Raw genomic sequence first — 22538 nt, forward strand, 5'->3', positions numbered from 1 at the left:
AGCAAGCCTCGACCAGGATGCCTTCTGTCTCCAAATAATGTTTCTCTTATGTAGCGAGAGTCATTGGGGCCAGATGGGAAAACATGGTCCTATGCGTTTTCCTGTTGCGTGCAGGCCTGTATTTACTCTTTGCAATGATATTTTTAGGGCAGTTTGCAGTAAGAAATACATGGAGCCTGATGTCTGTTCAAAAGAGAAGCATTGTGGTTGGTGGTTGTGGATAGTTATGTGTGGATGGATTATTATATTTTACCGTAGTTAACTGACATCTGCTGGATAGTTGCTGGATTTAGCTGGAGAAGGTGGGGAGAGCAGCAATAGCCCTGAAGAGATTGGGAAATCAGGGAATGAGGTGGGAATAATCTAGAACTACCCAAAGCATTTCAATTTTTACAGCATTAGGACAGACTTGAGTTCAAGGCTCAACTCTTATTTGAATTGCAGGTCCCTCTGAAAAAGAGATGTCCCTATGTGACTCATATGCCACCTCCAGGTCTCCAATGAGAGGCTGTCTTTCTTTGCCTGTGTGTATCTCTCCTCTGTGTTGCCTCTGCATAGATCAGGCCAGAAATTGCTAGGAAAACACAGAACCTTGTTTTTTATGATTTTTAAACTCAGCTGTACTCTGTGACAGGAGCCATCAGTGCTGTAGTTCAAATACTGATGAGAAGGAATAAAGTCCCTTCTTCACAGATGTAGTAGAAATTTCCAAAGGAGGGTGGCTTCACTTCTCCATTTAAACAGGCTCCAGTCTCGCATTGCATTTCTTAGCGACACCATCCTTCTTTAGAGATGTTAGGTGTGTTTTGCCAGGTTATGTAATGGAGCCACATACCTTATGGCAGTAACCACAGCAGTTTCTGTCAGGTGTCAGTATACATAAGGGGAGAATTTATGCACATTGTTTGGCAATATAACAGTTCCCTGAAGTCCTTTGTAGCAGGCCATCTTCCTGAAATGAGAAGGTCTTTGGCAAGTCTTATTTGTCAGATTTGAAGAGGAAAAAATTAAGCCTATTTCTTAACAGTGGTTGTTACCAGCTTGTGTGTAATAAATGAACTTGTTTTACAAGCACCAAAAGCACTCACATTTTGACTGTAGCAACAGCTTTTCGTAATACTGAAAAATAGTCAAGTACATGAACTATCATGCTAAGCTGTCTCATGAAAACCTTATCAGGTTTAAAGCACTGTTTTTAGCATTAGCTTTTGAAAAATGGCAAGGTCTTATGTACTTTAAGCTTTGTACGTTGGAATAATCTCATATCAGTAAAGTTGGTGTTCTATTATATATTTCTTAATGTGTATGTCTTCCTGTTAACAGAATCTAAAATCCAAAAGACTTGAGCTGGCAAAACAACAGTATAAAACATTCCTTTACCTGTTCTTTTGCAAAATAGGTTGTATAAGTAGTACAGCGGCACAGGACAGTATATACTTCAAAACTGAGAAACAACCCTGAAGACTTATTTATTTATTTTATTATTATAGGTAGCTCAGTTGTCTTGGATTGAAAAGAAAGTAGCTGCTGCTCTCTTTGGGACTCCACCAACTTCAACAGTAGAAGAAGCATTGCAGAATTTCCTTAAGGTAAGTCATAGCCAAGAATTTTTCTGCGTGACTGTTTATATGTGCTGCTGCTATATGTGACTGTTGTCAAGGTGTCTGCTCAACGGATTATGTCCAGTAGCTACAAATCCAGGGCTTTCCTAAATTCCACAGAGCTCTCTACTAAAATATTTTTTTCTTTTATATTTTAAAATGAGTTTGGAGATGAGTTGCTAGCATCTTCCTTCTTTTTCTTTAGTTTTAGGGGATTCTTCAATGACTTGCCATGGTTAATGATTATTGGATTTAATGTGAGATGGATATATATGCCATTGAAACAAATTAGCCATAGCGATAACTGATCATTTGTCTGTTTCTGCAAGATGGTTAACATAGGCAAGGAAAACTCTGACACTGTGGCAGTTGTCTTTTTCTAATCTGCAGGTCTTTTCATTGAATTTCAGTAGAAGCCTGTCTTGTTTGTGGAGATGAAATTACTTTTGTAGTGAAGTAGAAAAAAGCTCTGTCATATAGGTCTGTGTTCCTGGGCATTCTACTTGAATGCACAGTTATGAGAAAACACCACATGAATAAAATAAACCTGTCTTTCAGTGTCTCTTATGTGAATCATTTCTACTTCTGGAGCTGAAAAATGCAAGTTTTTCACTTGACTGAATTCAAAGCATAAACGTGCATCATTACAATTACTTTCAGACAGTTTCTCAAAGGAATTGGACAAACATATTTTTTTCACTATCAAAAGTGCTCGTTTTCTCTGTTCTTAGTCTATTTAAAGATGGAATGATATCCTGGGTTTTGGACAATACAATACATGACCATCTTCCCAGTTTAAGGTATTTTATCTATAAGGTCAAACTCCAAAGGTGGTAGAAATAATTTTAAATGCTCACTTTAGCTTCAGGTCATTTCATGGTGTGCTGCAGTGTAACTGTGGTTTTAAGTCATCTTCTGCAACAGAAATTAAATTACTGTCTAAAAGACAACTGTTTGGGTTTCTTTTTCAATTGTTTGATAATACATAGTTGTGGTGAAAGCAGCATTGTTTTGGTCCAAGGATACAGCTACTATAAATCTCACTAATGTAATTTTTCTCTCCCAAAAGCTGTTTGTTGCTTAAAGCTGCTTTTTGGTTAGTAGATAATTGGTAAGGTTTTTACTCATCTTTCAAGCTTCCTTAAAAGGAAGACAACTTTGAACTTTTTTAATGACCTGAACTTCTCAGAAGATAGTAATGAGAAAAGAAAGGTGAACTCAGAGTTAGAAGACATGGGTCTATGAAAGAAAAGTAATTATAAAGTTGATGAATACAGTTCATTACCCATTTCACAAAGTGTGAATGGTTGTTTCCTTGTTTATTTCTTGGATTAGGAAATAAATATTAATAATCTAAAGAGAGCAGTGTCTTCCAATGCATTATGTAAGTGAATGAATCCAATAGATATTTTATAGAATGATCTGATACCTTTACAAAGCACTTAGGGAGAGAGGAGAGGAAGCAGTACAGAACACTTTTATGTGTTCAATATCAGCAGCACCTCATGTGCCTGGTTCAGTGTTTCAGTTTTGGGTTTTCTTGTTTTCTTGAGGGTTTTTGTTCAAGTGCTAAACAGATTGTGGTGTACACAGTAGGGATGATTCAGTCTGATATTTGAGGAAGCTTAGTGCATTACTAAAAATGTTATGCAGACCACGTAAATCTCATCACACAAGTTTTATGTCTGTTTTCTTTCCTGTTTTTTATCTAGGCAGAAGAAATGCATCCAGGATATTCCAAATATAATTATGTGTATTTGGCAAAGGTAACCAAGGTCTTCTAAAAATAATGATTTGTAGACTCTGGTATTCTTACACTGGTCTGATTGGAAACAAAATGTTTTTTCTTCTCAGTGCTATAAAGATCTTGGCCAGAAAAACAATGCACTGAAGTACTGTGATTCTGCACTGTCAATTCTCTCAGTTACTAATGAGGTGGGTATTGAGAGTGATAATTTGTTCTCTTGTGACCACTGTCTTGTCTTTGGCACCCACTATTGCGTTGTCAGTAATAACATAATGTATCACTTTTTCCTCTGAACACAGAACTTTCCTTTTTCCTCCGCTATAGATTGGTTCATTACAGTTGTCTGTATGAACAGCTTTAAAAAAATCTTTGTTTGGGGAACTGTCAGGGACTTGTCTGTGTCAGAGGCTGTCAGAAATTGAATTGCACTCTTTGTAATTCAAGCCATTTCATTAGAGTATCTTAAGCATAAGCTGTTCAGTGTGTCACTCTAGCTGTGCTGAAATTTTGACCCAGACCTACTTTTTCTCTGTTGAAAGCATTCTGGATTTTTGTCCCGCAGTCTCTGTCTCTGCTCTTGAATGTCTCTGGTTTGTGCTCTCGTCAAGGCTTCCAGGGCAGTGTGTTAACTATAGCAGAGGTAGATGAGTTATTCAAGATTGCCTTTGCCTTCAACCACAGTGCAGTTAAGGAGGCGTAGTTCTTCCGGTTACATCTGCTGGAGCATAGTTTATTCTAAGAGATTATTAAATTCTTTTTTAGGCCCTTTAGAGTATTTTTAGTATGTGGACACAAGATTTCTACAGATATTTGAGAGATTTTAAGTGATTTAATTTCTCAAATATAAACCAAGTCATGGCAAGAAGGTTCACTCTGTCTGATCTCATGTAGAAGCAAGTTCCATAATTACCGACCTATGACTGGAAATGTCTTACCATCCTAGAGCGTGACAAGTTCAAACCTGAGCTTTGTCAGCCTAAGGGACCCCCTTTGAGCACAGCAGATGTGGTAGTGAGAGAGAGAGGTGATTCGAGAGACGAATTGGCCCTATCCCATTTAATTCTTTGAAGTTAAGGAAAAAGACCATTAAATAACTCTGTAACTTGATTGACAATAAATGCTGTGTGTGGAGCACTAACATGTTTATGTGAAGTGTTCCTGCTGGGAAGAAAGACCACTGCATGCCTCACCAGCAGCTGCTCCTGGGTGGCCCTTATTTTTGGCCCAAGCTATAGTATGTACCAATCATAAATTAAGCAATCATTGCTTAAGTTCAGTGTTTCTTTAAATATGTATTGATATAGATATGACATTAATAATCTCTTCACGCTGCTTTATTCTTTACTTACTGTTGAAATGTACCTTCAGCTTACCTATTACAGAACACAAGAAAGACTGCTATGAAAGATCTGTTATTTGGTACCTTACATCTTTGCATAAAAGGTAGGACCAATGGTGTAAGGGAGAGAGCATACAACTGAAATTGCTTGAGCTCAGACTGTTTTTTTTATATATCTGCACTGAGTATGCTGGTGAATTTTTTGTTTTTCCTGTTTTCAACTTACTGCAGGCCAGGTAATCTTGCAATGAACTCTGAAGCTATCTGGTAAAATTGCAAACAAACATATATCACAGAAACTTCTGGTGGGCAGAAGACTATTGGTGTTTAGTAAACTGGAAGTCATTCAACATATTCGTAAAGACTCCTTGAAAAAGTATAGAGATAGCATAGATTGGGATTCATGTTTGATAATAATAGCTGGACAAAATTTTGGTGACCAAAGGTAGTTTCTGAGGCTCCCTCTACACTCGGTGGAGAGAGATAGATGCATCCAGGTGCCTCATCCTGCCTCTCTCTGTCCCCTGATAGCAGAGAGAGACTAGATGTGAAGATACATGTAAGGTGTATACCTGAGACACCTTGCTCCTAGACTGTGCCGTTAATGAGAGGTGAATCCTGCCTCTGAAGTCCAGTGTCATGAGTCTAAATGTGAACTGGAGTTCAGTATGTCCTGGGCCACCTGGAGGGCCTTAGTCCTTGGTAAAAGGAATGTCCCACCACATTTCTGAAGTACCGGCAGGCCTGAGAAGGAGGGGGGACTGTGAGGTAGGGTGTGTGTATTCTGGCAAGCAGGGTGGTGATGAGGATAAGAATGATCCTGGTTTGTGAACAGAACGAAGAGTGGCAAATGGGCCCCAAAAATCTTTTGTCCATCTGAAAGGGACAAGATGACTTGTCCTCTTCTGGTTTGACTAATTCTATAGATATCACAGATTTGTCTGCTTTGTCTTGTTTACTTGTGATGTGTTTTGAGTTAAGGTTAGAAAAAAAGTCCAGGAAAATATGGCATTGGGGCATTAATGTGTAATTCAATTTTAAAAAAAAAAAAGCAATCAGCACAAGGTAAAACCAAGTACACACTGAAAAGAATTACTATAAAATGGAGATCTGGAACACAAACTCTGATGATGCTGTTACCTCAAGTCCCATCTGAATTAGAATATTACATGTTGTTTTGGTTATTGTGTTAGAGAAAGACTGTTACTGATTTTTGGGGGGAACATGTTGGAACTGAAGTGATTCAGGGCTTGGAGCTGTACATAGGAATAACATTTAGTCAGGTTAGTTTAGGGGAGGGAAGAGACTTTAATATACGACTAAAGAGACGTTGGGGAGACGGTAATAAACGAATGCTGATAAAGTGCCTGAATTGACTCTAGCACTGTAAAAGACGGGGTTCATGGTCTGAAATAGAAAACGCAGGTCAGCAGCGGTCGGAGGATTTCTTTCAGCTTGCCACACAGCACAGGATCTCAAGGTTGTCAGCAGCATGGTATGTTGTCACAGCAGCATGGTACGTTGTCACAGCAGCATGGTATGTTGTCACAGTCATGTGAAACTCATCATTCCCAAGTGTAATCATAGTTTCTCATGTGAGTTTTTTCTGTTTCTTCGGACAAGGGAATTCCTTTATTGTTTTTAAACGTTGGCTTCCACTGAGAAACATGTATATGTATAAAGGCATAAAATCGGGAGCAGACTGAGAGACAAAGTTGCTGGAAAGGTGCCACATTGAGGAAACGTATAGTATTTCATGATACAAATCATCGTGCAGCATAAGTATAAAAACTAATAGTAGACAATGGTTTACTTTTTATTGCCTCTGAGCATCCATAGTTTCCAGTGACTTCAGTGGGAACCAGAGGTTCCCGGCGTCAGTAAAATAGCCCATAGCTCATTTTAATCCTTAGGTCAAATTCTCAGCTGGTCTAACTCAGGGCACTTCTTCTACACTTTGTTTAGGATTAATTTCATGTAACATTTCAAGTTAAGTGAGATGATTTTTGTCTTCAACGTTTTATCACATCCAAATATCCCTTCTCTGCATCTGTTCTACCACTTACAGAATATGTTTTTAATTCAAGGGGTAGAGGGGCTTGCAAACAGAGGTAATTCTTGTTAAGGAAAAAAAAAATCAACAACAAAAAAAAAACAAAACAAAAACAAAACAAAAAAAAAAAAAAACAAAAAAAAAAAAAAAAAAAAAAAAAAAACAAAAAAAACCCCAAAAACGAACACATGGCCAGTTGCCAACCCTATTACGAACCTAAAAAAGGATATGAAAGGAATAATAGAAGAAGAGACAAGTTCTGATTGAATGACTCCTGTAAGTCCTAATACCAGTTTTTAAAAATAGTTTGGCACATTTTTAACTTATCAGTCTATGCATTTTTGTATTTTAAAATAATACAGGCGTTTTGGTGGAAGTTACATCTGGAAAACGAAACTGATGTTACAGTACTACTTTAGAGACTTTTCTCTTTATCCTCTCTACTCTAAACAAAAACCTCCAATGAATCACACAGTCCTTCCTTGGCCATAAATACTGTCATACTGTAGAGTGGTACTTCACTGCTGGAGGTGCATGGGACATTAAATTGTCCTGCTTTTCTCTGGTTGCTGTCCAGGTGGATAACCTCAGGGTCCTGGGAAACATTCACCCCTTCAGTAAAAGAGAGATCCTGATGTTCAGGGCTGCTGTGAGTTATTGTAAAGTGCGTGACAGCTGCTCTGTTTATCTATGAGATGTTGCATTACCCTTACTGAGACTCATTACTTTGTAGTGCGCTCAAAGCCTTGGTGAGTGTGACTACATGACGGGCTGTTGAAACCAGATGTGGTGGACTACTGTGATGGAGGAAAAAAAAGAAATCACTTTTTTTAATTTGGGGAGAAAAATCTAATTTAAACGTGAAAACATGAGCATTTGTTTTGCATATAGAAAGACAAAATGAGTGGGTGAGGGTGTGTGCTTAATTAAACACATAGCGCTTTGCGTGTAAGGGAAATAAGACACTGATTTCTTGTTTATAATAAAGATTGTTGGGTATTTTCAAGGCTGGAACTTGTAGAAAATTGAAGTCTCAATTTAGGATTATAAAGTATAATAGGAAAGAAATTATTTTTTGTTGTATCTGGAGATGAGCATGGGTGTGAGAGTGAACTGTGTGCTTGTAGGACCAGTAGGCTCATCGCAAAGGGTTTAACAGCCTAGGAGAGAAAGAGATTAAAATTTCGCTTTTTAAAAATGAATCTAAAAAGCAGCAGTTGTATTACAAAAAATGTAGTCTTGGAAAAGCCAAAGACAGCAAAGCGCGTAGAATGCAAAGCAAACCTATTTGCACTGAGAGTTGCTGAAAGTCTTACTTAAATGCAGATAAAAACTTCCCTGAAACTGAGAATGTATTTTACAAAATTATTGGTATTTTAAAAAAAAATCTTATTTTAAAAATTAATTTAATTTCAAAAACATTCCTTCCTTCCCAGCAATTACGAGTGAAGGCAATTCGGAGTTGAAATTAACAAGTGAGAGAGATTTAGATATTAGAGAAATTGATTATTATGGCATTCACTTCTTACAGGTGTAGAATGGCAGGAAGCAGAGACGTGTTAAAGACTCTGCCTTTGGCCTCAGTGACACTTGAGACTTTAGAAAAACCCATGCGGAGGAGGAGGTAAATGTAATAATGGGCAGGAACAATGGCTGAATGTTTACACAAGAATGCAGCTGCTGAGGAGAAATCATACCCGTAAGATTTTTCTTACATTTTTTTACATCGCTGTAAGTGATCTCCCCAGTCATTAATTTACATTTTTAATATTGTCTGTAAGGAAAAGAGTGGGAGTTACAGAGGGATGGAAGAGAGGACAGAGTATAAACTTCAGCACACATCAGTTGTTTCTGTTACAACAGACCATTTGTATATCTTGAATTTTCCTCAGCAGATTTTCCATTAAATGCCTCCTCCAGCCACCATAGATTGGTCATATGTAGCAGACCTTGCTGTGATATTTCCAAGAGATCTCGTTTGAAGCTGCTGTGGTAATTTGGCCTAAGTAGGATTTTGAAGAGGAAAAAGTAATTTACTTTTGCTTTTAAAGTGAAGGGTACAAATTATGACTTGTTTGTGAAAAAACTACCCATCAAAACTATGTGAATAATTTGGATTAACCTTATGAAAAATGTTTTTGTTTTCTCATCAAACAGAATACTTTGTTTTCTCAACATCATCAGCTTAATAAAAAATGTCATTGTTTTCAGAGGATATTCTTTCCTTTAGATCTTATGTACATTTGTTCTCCAAATGCCAAGCAAAAGTCCATGGTGTTTCAATTACAAAATAATGGAATTATTCAGATTTGTGTTCATTTTGAATTCTAGGCTAATGTTTTCCTGCTAATACTGTTTGTGGAGTTGAACAAGAATTTCCTGATAGCTACCACAAACCCAAAATTAAAGTATCTTTTGAATATACTTTAAAAATCTGTTCCTTAATTAGTGATTCTATTCACATCGAATAAGAGTGCTTCAAGCTCAGGGAATGGGCTGTTTAAAAACTCATTATGACGAGATCAGATTTCAAACTGTAAAATGCTTGTAAAAATGAGACATTTGTAAAAGAGCTGCTAAAAGAATTTGAGACCTCCTATATTTTACATTATTTTGCACTTCAGAGAATACAGTCTATTTTTTTCTCAATGTTTGTTATCAGACTGATTTGCTGTCAGCATGCTTTTGAAGTTCTTGCCAAAAGGTTTGTTTGCATTGTCTGCTTATTCTTTCTCCCCCTCCAAAAAGGATTCCAAAAATGATGAAGATATTTTTTATAGTGTAGTAGTTTCATACTTAAGGATAAAGTCTATCCTGATGAATACTGAGCTTATTATACTTATGATTAAATTGACTAGCCTATCACAAAGTATTCATTTCAACATCCTGTCAATGGTAACACAGTTTTAGCATAGTGCTTAGTGTGGCAAGACTGATCAATGGATGGAGTGTATCTCTTCTGCTGGCATGCTGACGATGAGGAGGTGAGTGGGAGAAGTATTCACGGAGATGGTGGTGCACTGCAGGATGAAGAGGTTCACAACGGGTTTCCTATTTTTGTGGAGTGACTGGGGAGAAATCAGGCTTCCAGTAGTTTGAAATATATAGTCTCAGAGTCAATATACAGGGTGAAGGAGAAACTCAACAGGCATCTTTCTGAAGGGGCTGTAACTGGGCATGATCGTGTTTGAGTTGTTTCAGTGATGACTGCGCAGAAAGAAGGGCTGTGGGTCCCGCTGTGCTGGGGCGGCAGCTGGACAGGAAGAGATTTGAACACCAAAAGCTCTGCATTGTGTGTAATAGTAAAAGAAAACCAGATTTGCACAACTATTAATTATTCTAAATTGAATTCTGCCATTTTGAAATTTTTCAACAGCAGTCCTCGAACTGGCTGAACTGCTCATTCACAGTCTTCTGTGTGTGAAAGGGTGTTTTTCCCTCTACTTGAAGTATAAGCATAAAATATGGAATTATTGTCAGCTACATTTTTTAAAGCTGTGCTTGCCTTGATCCTAAAAGCCTTGAGAAGTCATGGTTCATCCCCAGAGAAAGATACTAAAAGTATGAAAGAACATAAAACGCCCTAACTTGTGACATACAGCAGTCATACAGAAGGTTGCAAGCGTATGATTGCATTGGTTTATTGAAATATCTAAGGGGAAAACCAGTATTATACAATTGTATTGAAATTAACGCCTACTACAGTCACACCATCTGTGAGAGTCTATCATGAAACTGAGAATGGACAGCATTATAGCTTGATGTGATTTATGTTTTGCACAAGAGCTATTACTGTCTAATTAACGATCCTTGTGCATGTTTGGGAGTCTCTTCTGTTACAGTCCAGGATTTCTCCCGGAGCTGCAAAGGAACGATACAGCTGTAACCGAAAGCCGGGGTGGCTCTCAGCACCTCATTGCTGTTACTGCGTATCAGAGTGCAGCTTCGGACCACCCTTGCAGCCCAGCTCATTTATTATGCCATGCAGCCCCGCTGACTTCAATGAAACCCTACAGGATGCATGTCAGCTTGGGATTTGGCAGTGGTTGCACACAACTATGTTATAGTTGGCTGGTGTAACCATTTTGGCTGTGGTCATGGGGTTGTATCATTTTCTGTTGACAGTTGGGACTTTGTCAAGTGCACACATGTGCAGTGCCTGGGTCGAATGTGTTTAGTGCATAAGGAAATAATTAGCAGAGACGGAAGGTAAAATCATTATCTTTCTGTCTCTGCTTTAATTGCCATTTAATTTTTACATGCCCATTTATATGTGTATGTCTGTGTGGACATATATTTATGAGTAAATTTTTTTGAGCAGAAATTAACTGTCAAAATGGGGACTGCCTCCGGTTAAGCCAACATTCCCTTTTTCCCACCAGCTCTTGCTCTTGTTTTCAACTCTCTCTCTTCCCTTGTTCAGTCCCCGGCCCCCCAGGTCTTTTTTTCCTGTGCATATCCCCTGTGGATGGTGAAACATAAAAGCAAAGCAACTAAATCGGAAGAGGGGAAAATACAGTCACTGACCCTGTAATTTGAATACCTTTTGTGTAGCAGTTTGCAGAACATTTTGAACTCATATTCAACTCTGAAAATGATATGAGAAGTGTTTAATAAATGTAAGCCTTGACAGTAGAAAGTCAAGGTTGAAAATGGCTGTGCATTCAGTCAGCACTGAAATAAGCCTCAGGGTGAACAAATGGGACTGACGCAAATCTATTGCATTCCTTCTATGACTTGCACCTCTTCCTCTCCCTGCCACACTCTAAAGGGAGATCAGAGCCTGCATGTCTTTAAAAAAAAAAAAAAGCCAACCTGATTGTTCATTTTTAGAAAGCCACAGACCCAGAAATCGATGAGGAAGAGAATTGGTCAAATACAGGATTTAAGACTTTCCCTTCCCATTAACAGTGAAACTTTGGGCATCGATGAAGTTTTCATCCTTAAATCTGGAGACGGATACACTGAACAGAGTTGTGGCTTCTCTCTCGTTTTAGTGGGACACACCTCTTTTTCTGGAAGGGCTCTATCCAAAGTTGACATAATAGTTCCCTTCACTGGCCATTCTCAGCTTTGTTTTTAATGCCATTATGGATTTTTTTAAATGCTTTTGCCGTCTGAGTTCTTATTATTGACTGGAAGCTGCTGGCTCAATGAACGCAGCTGGTTAAGTAGTTTGCAACAGTAATAATTCCTGCTTTTACTGATGTAGTCTTGTTTAGAACTGGCAACCCAAAGGTAGGATACTTTGCATGTTTGCAGTTTGTTCTCCAGTGAATTCTTAGAATAATCATGAGTTTGTTTCATTCTTTTTCCTCAGCCCAGAGGAAGATTCAGGAAAGGTTGCCCAATATTTTTGGGACCTTTTCAACTCATTAAAGCTCATTACCCAATATAATCCTTTGCTTCTAAGGAGAGAGACAATTTCACAAAGTTGTTTGGAGATATATTTTTAAAATGTGATACCCTGCAAAGTGAGTAAAGAATCTCATCAACCCATGAAAAGGTGAACACCATTCAGATAAGAGAAATCCTGCATCTTTGTTATTTTTGGCCTAGAAAAGTGTGAAAAGACTAGGACCGGATAGAAGGAAACCTTTTTCATTTTCATAGCACGGGACAATATCTGTTTTTTTACTGTTTTGTTTACTGGGATTTAGAATCATTTTCACAAGTTGCCCACAGTCAGTACAGAAAAGTGTATTTTCCCTGAACTAATCAACATTTTGATACAAATGTTGAGTTTTCCAATTTTTATTGCAAGCCATGGGCTAGTGCTCCAGGCAGCCTGTAGTGACATGGAGTTTAAGGGGTGCTGAATTCAGTTTGACATTTCCTTCTGTTCGAGTATTTTGGCAAGAGCTTCCTGGCTTTGCAGTGTGTGCCTTTTAAGGCCTCTGATAAATGATTAGGCAGATAGTTTAGCCTATTGTTGCCAGTGGGAGCAAGGCAGTGACTCCAAGAGAAGTGTCCAGCTAATGTATTAATGCCTTAATCCAGACCAATAATATAACGTAGTTTGACATGTCTGGCATATGGTTTCTATCATCTCAATATTCTTCTCTATTCCTCCGTGACATTGTAGACAACTAACCAAAATAAAGAGAAGCAGGAATTTCTTCACCCATAAAATGTATTTTAAAATGTTCTGCATTTTGTTCCAGCTCTTTGGTTGATTGGATAATGAAGTGATCCTGAAATTCAGTGATTACTTCACTGTCTGTCTACAGTATTTTCTTTCAGGATTGCCTGTGGCATTATGTGGGAAAGAAATACTGGCCTCTGTCATTAGAAATACTTGCGCAAAATTTGTGATGTGCAAGTGCTTTTGGCTTGCACTGCTAAGCACACGTGGCTGCATGTATTGGGTGTTTATGCCCTTACCAGCGTGCAGGTATGAGGTGCTGACTTTTTAGAAATGTGGTTTTAAACCAAGGCGCGTTTTGCAAGCTAGAAGTTTTGCAATGGCAAGTAAAGCAAGTGGATTGTATCTAGAAGACATTTAAAAAATAAGTAGAATAATGGAGTTTTTGTACTGTGGTTACATGTTCGTATGCATGTACCCCTTTCCAAACAGATTATACATGGAATGGCCAAAAGGTACGTCACTGTTTACCTGTGAAAGAGTCTCTGGGCTGGGTTTGGTTTAATGCCCCGTGCAGACTGTGCACTTACATATCAGTCTAAAAGGAGCCTTTCCCTTCTGTCCTAGGAGGTAGAATATAGTGTTGGCTCTGAGAATAGCAGATTACTTGCCTCTTGCTCCCCCATTGGCTCCACTCTGCTATGAGCCCAATAGTGTAGGCAGAGCCCATCAACACCAGTCTGGAAGATCCTGAGGGTGTAGGCAGTCCATGGTGGTTATTGCAGGTAGGTATGGCTGTATGCACTGAAACCACAATCTAACCTATGTCATTAATTACATTTCCCCATGTTTTCTTGTTAATTGCATAATAAATCATTAGCAAACATCATGGAAATCTCTTTAGAAAAACTGCACACGGTCGGATTGCAAGCTTATGTAAAGTGTAAGGCAAGGCAGTACTTTATGCAGAGTACACCAATAAAAGTTGTGGCCTAAGCTGAAAGGCTTACTGGTCTGCTGAGAAAGGCTATTTGTGGCTAACATGTTAAGTGCTTTAACAGAGCTGTAAAGGGAGGGCTGCCATCTGGCTCTTGTTTTCACTTCAAACTTTATTTTTGCAATCACTGATAAATTAACTTACTACACAGTCTCGTACATTCTGTGGCTGTTGCAGTTGTGTGTTATGTCTGTTGTTAGTAAAGAAATGCGGATAGGCATGTATTAGGCAAACGAAGGGATTTATCCTCTCTAAGTTGATGCATGATTGTCTGTTTCTTTCAGGACAAAGAGGCCCAGAAAGAGCTGGAGGCTTTACTTCTCACACTGAAGCTGTGATACTACGCACTTTTTAACTCTTCACGCTGTGATGGAATTGCAAAACTTAAATGAGACTCTCTAGTGACTGGGAACTGTGGGTAAATTCCAGCTAAGTCAATGGGAAAACTGTCATTGATTTTGGTTGGCTTGGATCATGGCCTTTAAGCATCTGGCAATTATGATATGAAAATGGTGCATTCATTTTTGACTACTTATAATCTTGTACTGAGGTTTAATTTTAGATTGCTGACACTGTGAGTCTGATTCTCTGAGCATGAAGTCCACTGCTGGCAATGGACATACTGGGTGTTAGAATGCAAAATGTATAAATCTCACTCTTTGAAAGATTAATCAACTAGTATGTGATGCCAGCATAGCACTGTGTGTAGCAAAAACAGACAAACAAAATATTTCTATAGTAAATTATATTTATATCAAATAATTTACACAGATGTGTACAAAAGAAAATCATGAATGTTTATGTTTACGCATTTCTCTACTCTTATAAAATTAGAATCTTGTTGAAGTTAAAGAAAAAGCTGTTGCCTCCACAAAGCTCTTTTTACTTTAAACCTACTGTTGGTTTTACATGGAAATGTGAAAATTTTATAAATTAAATATTAAAGTTATATTTTATTTGTAACATCAAGTACAATATTAAAAATCAGACCAATGAAAGTAAGTGTTTTAGATTAATCTATTACAGCTGTGATGTTTAATGGATTTGTTACAGGACCTCCATCAAGTTTGTGAATCCTGGCTCTTTCTCTTTGAACAGTTGCCTAGCATGGTGGGATCAATGTGTCTTCGGAGAACCTAGTCTAGCATGTGACGATCACTATGTTATATAGATGATATAAAAGGTTAACGTGTACATAAAAATAGACTAATTAAAGACCTACTACTTCTGTCTGAGCGTGTAGGACAGCAATGTTTTCAATAAAATGTAACAGGTAGGAAAGGAATTTTGTTCACCAACGGACCAATCCGGAATTCACCAAAGTCTGTAGAAAAATAAAGGCAGGTTTTCATCGGCTTTTAATTCAGGATCTTAATCTAGATGCAGGGGAGTGTAACTGGAAGAAGTAAGCATTTCTCTTATAGGAAATGCGGTTGGATAAGGACAACTGCACATTCCCTTGACCTATTTGATATGTAAGATAACATGCACAAGGAGGACTCATATGGCACCAATATATTGAACTAGCATTTGGGGCTTTAATTTTGGACAGATGGGGAACAGTGAAATTAGCAAGTAGGAACTACAGTCACCACAACAAAGATTTAAAAATTGGGCAGATGCAAAGGAGTGTGAATACATATGAAGTGAGCTTTAACTACTAACAACAGAAGGCAATAGATGCAGTAGACTGAAAGAAGACAAATGTGTAGAGTTACATTTGAATTTAGCCTGACTCCACAACTCTCATGAAGTACAGAGATTTCTTTTCATAAAGTAGGGCTGTCCATTTTTTCAAACATTTTCTTTAAAAATATGTTTTCAGATATGCATTTGATTTGAGTTCTTACTGTTATCTTCATGGATTTCATTATTCTGAAGATCTTCACAAATTGAAATATACATTTTCTTTGTTTTCAATGTTTGTTCTGGGGGAAAATAGTTTCTATTTCCCTTTTTCAATTCTGGAGTTCTCTTTTTTTTTTTTTTTTTTTTTTTCATACACAATTTCAGAGAAAAGGGGAAATACCATATGAGATAAATCCTATCAAATAACTGCTTCTGTGAAAGAATAATTGACTTGTGAACAGAGAAGCGGCAAGGGTGACACATCTTGATTTTGTTAAGAGGCTTTTGGTAAAGACTGCTTTTGACATTTTCATAGCCAGTGCAGGAAGCATAGTTTAAATGGATATACAAGAGTGATTTGTACGTAGAGTTGTTGTTAGCAATTCACTGTCACCTAGGAGGATGTAATAAGGCAGCCTTTCCTTAGATCGATTTTATGCTAATTGATATACTTTATAATGTAGATTGGATTATGCAAGAGATATTTCATTTACAAGCAATTATTGCCAATAAAGGCTGAAAGTGTATCAGAGGAATAGATGAGAACAAGAAGTTATTTAAATTAATTGTTGAAATGAGGTGACTTAAGTAGGATTTCCTTCATTAATGGCAAATAGGAAGCATTGAATTGAAGTAAGTAACAGACAGAGGATGGAGGAGACCTGTTTAGCTGTGGTCATTCTGTGGAAACAGACGTGCAGATTCCAGTGAGTGGCAAGCTAATCATGGGTCAATAATGTCATGTTTTGTGAAAAAGCAAATTTCATACTAGACTGAATAAATAAACATTCCCCATTAAATTCACATGAAATAACCTTTTTACTCTAATTAGGCCTAGTAAGATCTAATGAGGTCTGAGCTGGAATACTATATCCCGTTTCAGGCACCACACTTCGTGGGGGTTGGGGGCTAATTGGAAAAAGTCCAGTGGAGAGAGACAAGAAAGATGAGCGTGCTAGACAACATCATTTTGTGTGTAAAAATTGAAAGAATTTGGTTTGTTTAGTCTGCGGGAGCAATGACTAAAGGACTATTCACATTTGTAAAAAGCTATTGCCGAGAAGACAGCAAAAAAAAAAAAAAATCGTCCCAAACCCTTGTTCTCCATATCCCCAGTTCACAGGACGAGAAGTAATTGCCTACCTTTAGATTAGGCATTAGGAGAAAATAATCCTGATAGTAACTTTGCAAAGCCCTGCAATACATTTCCTGAGAATATTATAAAATCATTTACACAAGTTTTAAAATAAAAGTTGAACAAAGAAGACTTTAAACATTGGCAATGTTTTAAGGCACAGTTCATCCTCTGGCAGAGGTTGGACTAGATGACTTCTTAAGATCCTTCCTGGCCTTGCTGTCCCTGGGGAGTGCACGACTCCAGCCCCCCACGAGCCACGGAGGCTCCTGCTGGGTTTCTGGATTGTGTCTGCACACACTGGCTCTGCGTTGGGCCCAGGCTACCTAGTGAATTTATACTGTGAAACACGTAGCAGCGTGCTTCAAGACTCTAATTTAAAGATGCGCATCATGGCTGCCCTCGACTATTTATTTATCACACCTGTGGTTTTAATCCACATGATTACATTTTTAAATGAAGTTTCTGGTTTTATAAATGAAATTACTGATCTTTCTTTTCAGCCTTCTGAATTAAGCCTGTTCTTCTGTTTAGTTTTTGGTCATTACTAGGCTATGTGTTAGAATCACAAAATAACATCTGTGAGAGAAAAGGCTGGTTTTAATTATTCAGTCTAAGTTGTCTTTCTTAGTTCGCAGAAATATTCCTCACTGGGGTAAGAAATTGCTGTTTTCTACAGCTAAGATATTTCATGCTTTTAAAATTTTTTACTAGTTAGTGTACTTGAACATTCTCAACTTTTTTTGACTTTCTGCTTTGCTAATCTGAGAACTTTTAAAATTGAAGCGTGTTCCCTGAATTGTTCTCTAATTGGTCCTTAGAATAAAGCTTTTGCATTTAGTTCTAGGCCTAGGCTATCTGTTCTCTGTGTCATATCAGCTGGAGAAACAGCAAGTATAGTTCCAGACGGCCATATGTTTTCTTTTTTGTTTAAAATATCCACAAGCAGACATTCACTTCCGTAGTTTTGTCTCTGTGGAGGAGCTAGAAGTTAACCATATTAACCCCTGCGGGTCTTTAAGCCATATGAAGCAGATGGGGCTGCAGGCTGGCTGAAGCCACGGTGCCTTCGCCATGTTGCCCGCTACCTCCCTCGGCTCTTCCACTGCGCCATCTCTTGTTTGGTCTCTCTGTTCATGTAAATTTTCCATCGGAATTTGTCTCTTTACATGTTTGCAAAAGGTGAGTTCAGGGGGCCTTGACCTGGTAGTGGGATTCTTGTGCTTCATTATAGTTAAAATGACTAGTTCTGCCTTCCTGAATAATTGAGATCGTTCTGGGGGGTTTTTTGTAGTGAAGCTGAGGACTCTGTCATGGGTTCCTGATCCCTTTGCAATTGTCCCCCTGCAACAGCAGGTAGTCACGACCTAAGTTACATATTTTTTGTAGCAATTGGCCACTGCCACATTGTGGAAATGGTTACAGTGATACACCCTCATACTACTTTGTTTAAATTACTGACTTTCCTTTTGCAGAGTCTTAGGGTGATTTACTCATTTTTATGTAGTAATATCAATACACCGACTTCTGGAATGAATTAGGAAGCTGTCCAACAGTGGTGAGTAGCTGACAATTTATAAAGGAAAGTGGCAATTCCAGTGTCCAGTTAAATAATTAAAAAAAGCAAAACCAAAGACTGAAATCCACGCCTACAACCCTGCTATTATAGTAGTCAAAGCCTGAACTAAAAAAAAAACACAACAAAGCAACAACAAAAAATATCCAACAATGAAGAAGTGGCTAGCAGAGATCCAGCCATGTTCAATCCGAACATACCAGCTTATCTGGATCTACTTATCTTCAGCCATCACTACCTGAACGCTTTCTACCTGAAGTATCCTAGAACTATAGCGTGGTCCATGGGTTTGCTGGAATTTTCCCGGGCATCCTGGAGGTTAGTCTTGTGGTGTTTTCTTGCAGTGGGCACAATAGTCATGATGGATGCCTCACACCTACTCCAAATCAGAAAATCCTGCAGTAATGTGGCAATTAAAATTGTATTGCAGCATTCACCCAGTGCAAACTCAAGGAGGAGTAACTCTGACTGAAAAGCCAACGTTGTTGTTTGCCTTTTTTTTTTTTTCTTCTGTACATAAGGTTATATTCCTACTTTCTAGCACTTTTCCTTCGTACAGACTCTAAAGTTCCTTGGAGAAGAAACAAATCAAGCTGTCTTCACAATACAAAAAGAAATAAGCTTTTCTGGCTTCATCTATGCTTCCGTTTGTGTTTTTTAAAATAAACAACCAGTCATTCTAGAAGTGTCTGTGCGAGCAATGTCCAGTGTGAATTTGAATATGAACAATCTGAGCTCTGTGCTTGGTGGTGCTGCTGACCCAAGATGTGGCCGTGGAGTAAGCTACTTAGCTACGTACCTGTTACACGCAGGCAAACACCTTCTATCCACTCTTCATATGTCTTGTTTATTAAGATTAATTATGAGCTGGTTTGAATTGCCTACCTGTATGAGCCAAAAAACCAGACACACAATATTGCCTGGGAATATTGTGGCCTAGACATGTCTTTAGGATACGGGCATGAATGGGGATGTACTTTTTAACCTACCAAACCACATTCAGGTTTCTCATTTGTGGATGAAGGTAATCAACATGGCTGATGAAATTTCAGCCCCCAGGTGAGAGAAATGATCTTGTTTGTTGTTCAGAGAAATGTGTCAAATCAGGAAAGTGGATTCGGCGATTTACTTGTGTTTTCCTAATCTTGGAAGAGGATAATTTATGAAGTCATTTGTAAAGCTCATGACTGTGGCTCTGGGTTAAGGATTGCTGGTTTTCGGAATGCCAGCCCAGCTTATCTAGTGCCCTGTAAAATCATATATGAAGTCTTAAGGCAGTAATAAAATTCACATTTTTCAAAATAAAAGAGCAGAATGCTTCTACAGCAACACTTTTAAGTGCAGCAAAGGGTTCATACAAAAGCAATGCAGGACCGTGTGTTGGTGTTGATACCACCAGCGTATGGATATTGGCAGTTTCAAACAAAGCAGTGTTCTTGGCACGTTCATCATGAATCCCTGAGCAAGAATCACCAGTGCATGCTGGCACAAAAGACCATAACTGAGTGTGTGACCTCATAGTCATTTGACATCGTCTTTGTTTTAGAAGTGTTTGTCCTACTGAAGAGTAGTTTCACTTGATTTGTCCCTATAAAACCTACCTATGACATTTTGGTGCCATTGAGAACATGGCAAAACAGCCTCTGGACATCAGTGAGACCCAGGCTTTGTGCCAGGATGAGATTTTTTAACAGTACCTGCTTGACCTTGCGTCACATTTGCTTCTGTACATCCTAGTACTTGGTTCGGCTTATTCCAGCAGCACGCTGCTTTCAGCCCCTTTTACAGCTATTCCTACGTAACCAAACATTGATCCAGGAAATGAGAAGACAGGTCTTTTCAGCTGTCATGGGAGAAATTCTGAATAGATCAGGGGGAAAAAAACAGCCCCAAACAATGGGGCATGGATCTGTATGGTCATTTGAGCAATACTTGTAATTAGTTGTCCACCAGACATGATTTCTGTAAAGGGCATTAGTTTATTCTCTAGAGGTGGAGTTTTATGATCAGTCTAGCCCATTGCATACCACAGAATCTTTCTCTAGCCTTTGCATTATAATATTTATTCCCCCCCTCAACCCTTCCCCCTTGACTTATTTTCCCATCTGAAAAAATGGGGCGGTTAGTGCTTCTTTCACCCGTGCGGATGATGTGAAGAAAAGCATGTCAGGCAGCGAGGCACAGTTCTCCATCGTGGGGGCAATCGCAGTGTTTGAATGGACCATCGGCTTTGCCACCAAAGCTGGCAGCAAATCCACCGTTACCAGGCTGGCACTGCAAAATGGGAAGGCTGTCCTGTGGGTTTTCTGGAACTGGAGAGCCAAGCCAAGGTTCGGCCAAGCATTCACACAGCAGTAAGCAGTAAAATCGGCTTCGCTTTTTTGGCCTCTTTTGCTCTTTCCATCAGCACCTGAAGACCTGTTGGGGAAGCTGAAGCCTTGGGAAGCATTTACGCTGGTTTGGAAGGTGCGGAAAGCCTGTGCAGATACATCGATAGCTAAATGGCTGTGCTGCCAGCTGCAGAAGCATGTTTGTGAGCACAGCTGTGAGTGGCCACCCCAGCTGGTGAGCGGTGCGGGGGCTGGAGCCTGTCTGCCCACAGCTGAGGGCCAGCAGGCCTAGCGAGGCCGGGGGAGAGGTGGGCACACCTGGCCGAGCAGTGGGGAGACCAGCCCAGGGCACCTGGAGCTGGGGTTCCGGAGGGTCTTGGTAGTGGAGAGGTTTGGTGCACATGGTTGGACTAAAGCTTCCCAGACAGCTCGCAAAAGATGTTGGGCTCACACATCTGGCTGCTTCCCATCTTTGGGGGACACGTGCCGGTCACTCGGCAGCAGTGTTACTGCAGGAGTTTGCTGGAAGACGGGCTGAGCCTCTGGCTGCTGCTGGCCTGGAGTCGAAGGAGGGGTGAGTACATGCTCTGCGGAGTATCCAGCTTCTTGCTGCTGTGGCTGTATCGGAAAGAGAGCGTGAGACGTATGTGATGGGTACTGGTGGGTGTTTCACAGTTAGAGAAAATCTGGAAGCTGTCCCTAGGAAATCTAACCGAAGGTAGACTGGGATTGGTAACTCCTGACGAGGAGACGCATTAAGTCTTGAGCCTGTAACTACCTGCATGCAAGACTCTCCTCAGGGCAGGGCTTTGACTCCCCTCGGGGCCTACAGGACACCTGGGAGGGACAGTCCAGAGCCATCCGCTGTCACCACCACATCCTCCTCTGGGGCACCAGCGCAGGTCGCTGGTGACAGTGAAATTAAAAGGTTGTTTTTTTTTTTGTTCTTCCCTTACTTCAAAAAATACTTTTGTTCATCCTCACTAACTTAAATTTATATGGAAAAATACAAGGTAGAAAAGACATTTCACGTGCATTACCTACGAACTGCTATTTTCCTGTGGGAAGAGCTTGTTACTGTTAAGCAGATGAGCACTCAAACCAAGCCAGAACACTAGTGTGAAAACATTGCTGTAGCTTGGATTTGTGGGATGTGCTTTAACTGCCAATATTTTATTCAGTTTCCTCCATAACTGCTTACAGCACTTTTAGTTAAAATCCTCGCTGTCGGCCCTGGGTGGCGGGCGTGGGGCAGTCAGCAGCTGCCTCAAATGAGCTCAACTCCATCAGCAGCAAGGGGGCTTAACCCTGAGTCCCAGCAGCTGAGATCTGCTTCGTTAATGGGTAGCCTTAAAGGAAAGCGAAGGCGTGTTGTGTTTTTCTTAAATTGTTGGGCTGGGCTGGGCTGGGCTGGGCTGGGCGGGGCGGGGGGAGTTTAATCCTTAAATTTAGGCTAGAGAAGGAACCTGAATGATGGAGCTTTTCTTACATCAAAGGGTGAACAGAAGCAAATGTTTAGTATGTCTACAATGGTATGAGGTAAAGGCAAGCAGGCTGATTGGCTTCACCTGCACTGCAGCATCCTGATTTCTGCCTTGCGCTGGAGTTACTCTGGTAGGAGTGCTGTGTATCTGGTCTTATTTTGAATGTCAAATCGTAATTGCACATGCAGAAATTGTATGAGGACCACAGTTTCTGTGTTTGCGTGTGTATATACACACAAAAGTATTTGTGTGGAAATATATATGGGTGTGTATATATCCATAAGTTTAATAGAAGAATTAAAATAGATACGAATTGCTGTATTTTGTAGCTACAATGAGCAAC

At 39.4% G+C, this 22538-nt stretch overlaps 1 protein-coding gene across 3 annotated transcripts in view; it reads left to right on the forward strand.

Moving 5' to 3' along the window:
• RMDN2 (regulator of microtubule dynamics 2) overlaps positions 1-22074 on the forward strand; it is a 58933-nt gene extending 36859 nt beyond the window's left edge. For all 3 annotated transcript variants that reach the window (XM_054196195.1, XM_054196194.1, XM_054196196.1), the window contains exons 8-11: positions 1491-1589; positions 3314-3367; positions 3456-3536; positions 14107-22074. In XM_054196195.1, coding sequence (XP_054052170.1) covers positions 1491-1589; positions 3314-3367; positions 3456-3536; positions 14107-14160 — 288 coding nt within the window. In that variant the 3' untranslated portion in view covers positions 14161-22074. The remainder of the gene's footprint in view (positions 1-1490; positions 1590-3313; positions 3368-3455; positions 3537-14106) is intronic.
• Positions 22075-22538: the final 464 nt, after the last annotated feature.

This window comes from Rissa tridactyla, chromosome 3 (assembly GCF_028500815.1).
Source record: "Rissa tridactyla isolate bRisTri1 chromosome 3, bRisTri1.patW.cur.20221130, whole genome shotgun sequence".
Classification (NCBI taxonomy): Eukaryota; Metazoa; Chordata; class Aves; order Charadriiformes; family Laridae; genus Rissa; species Rissa tridactyla.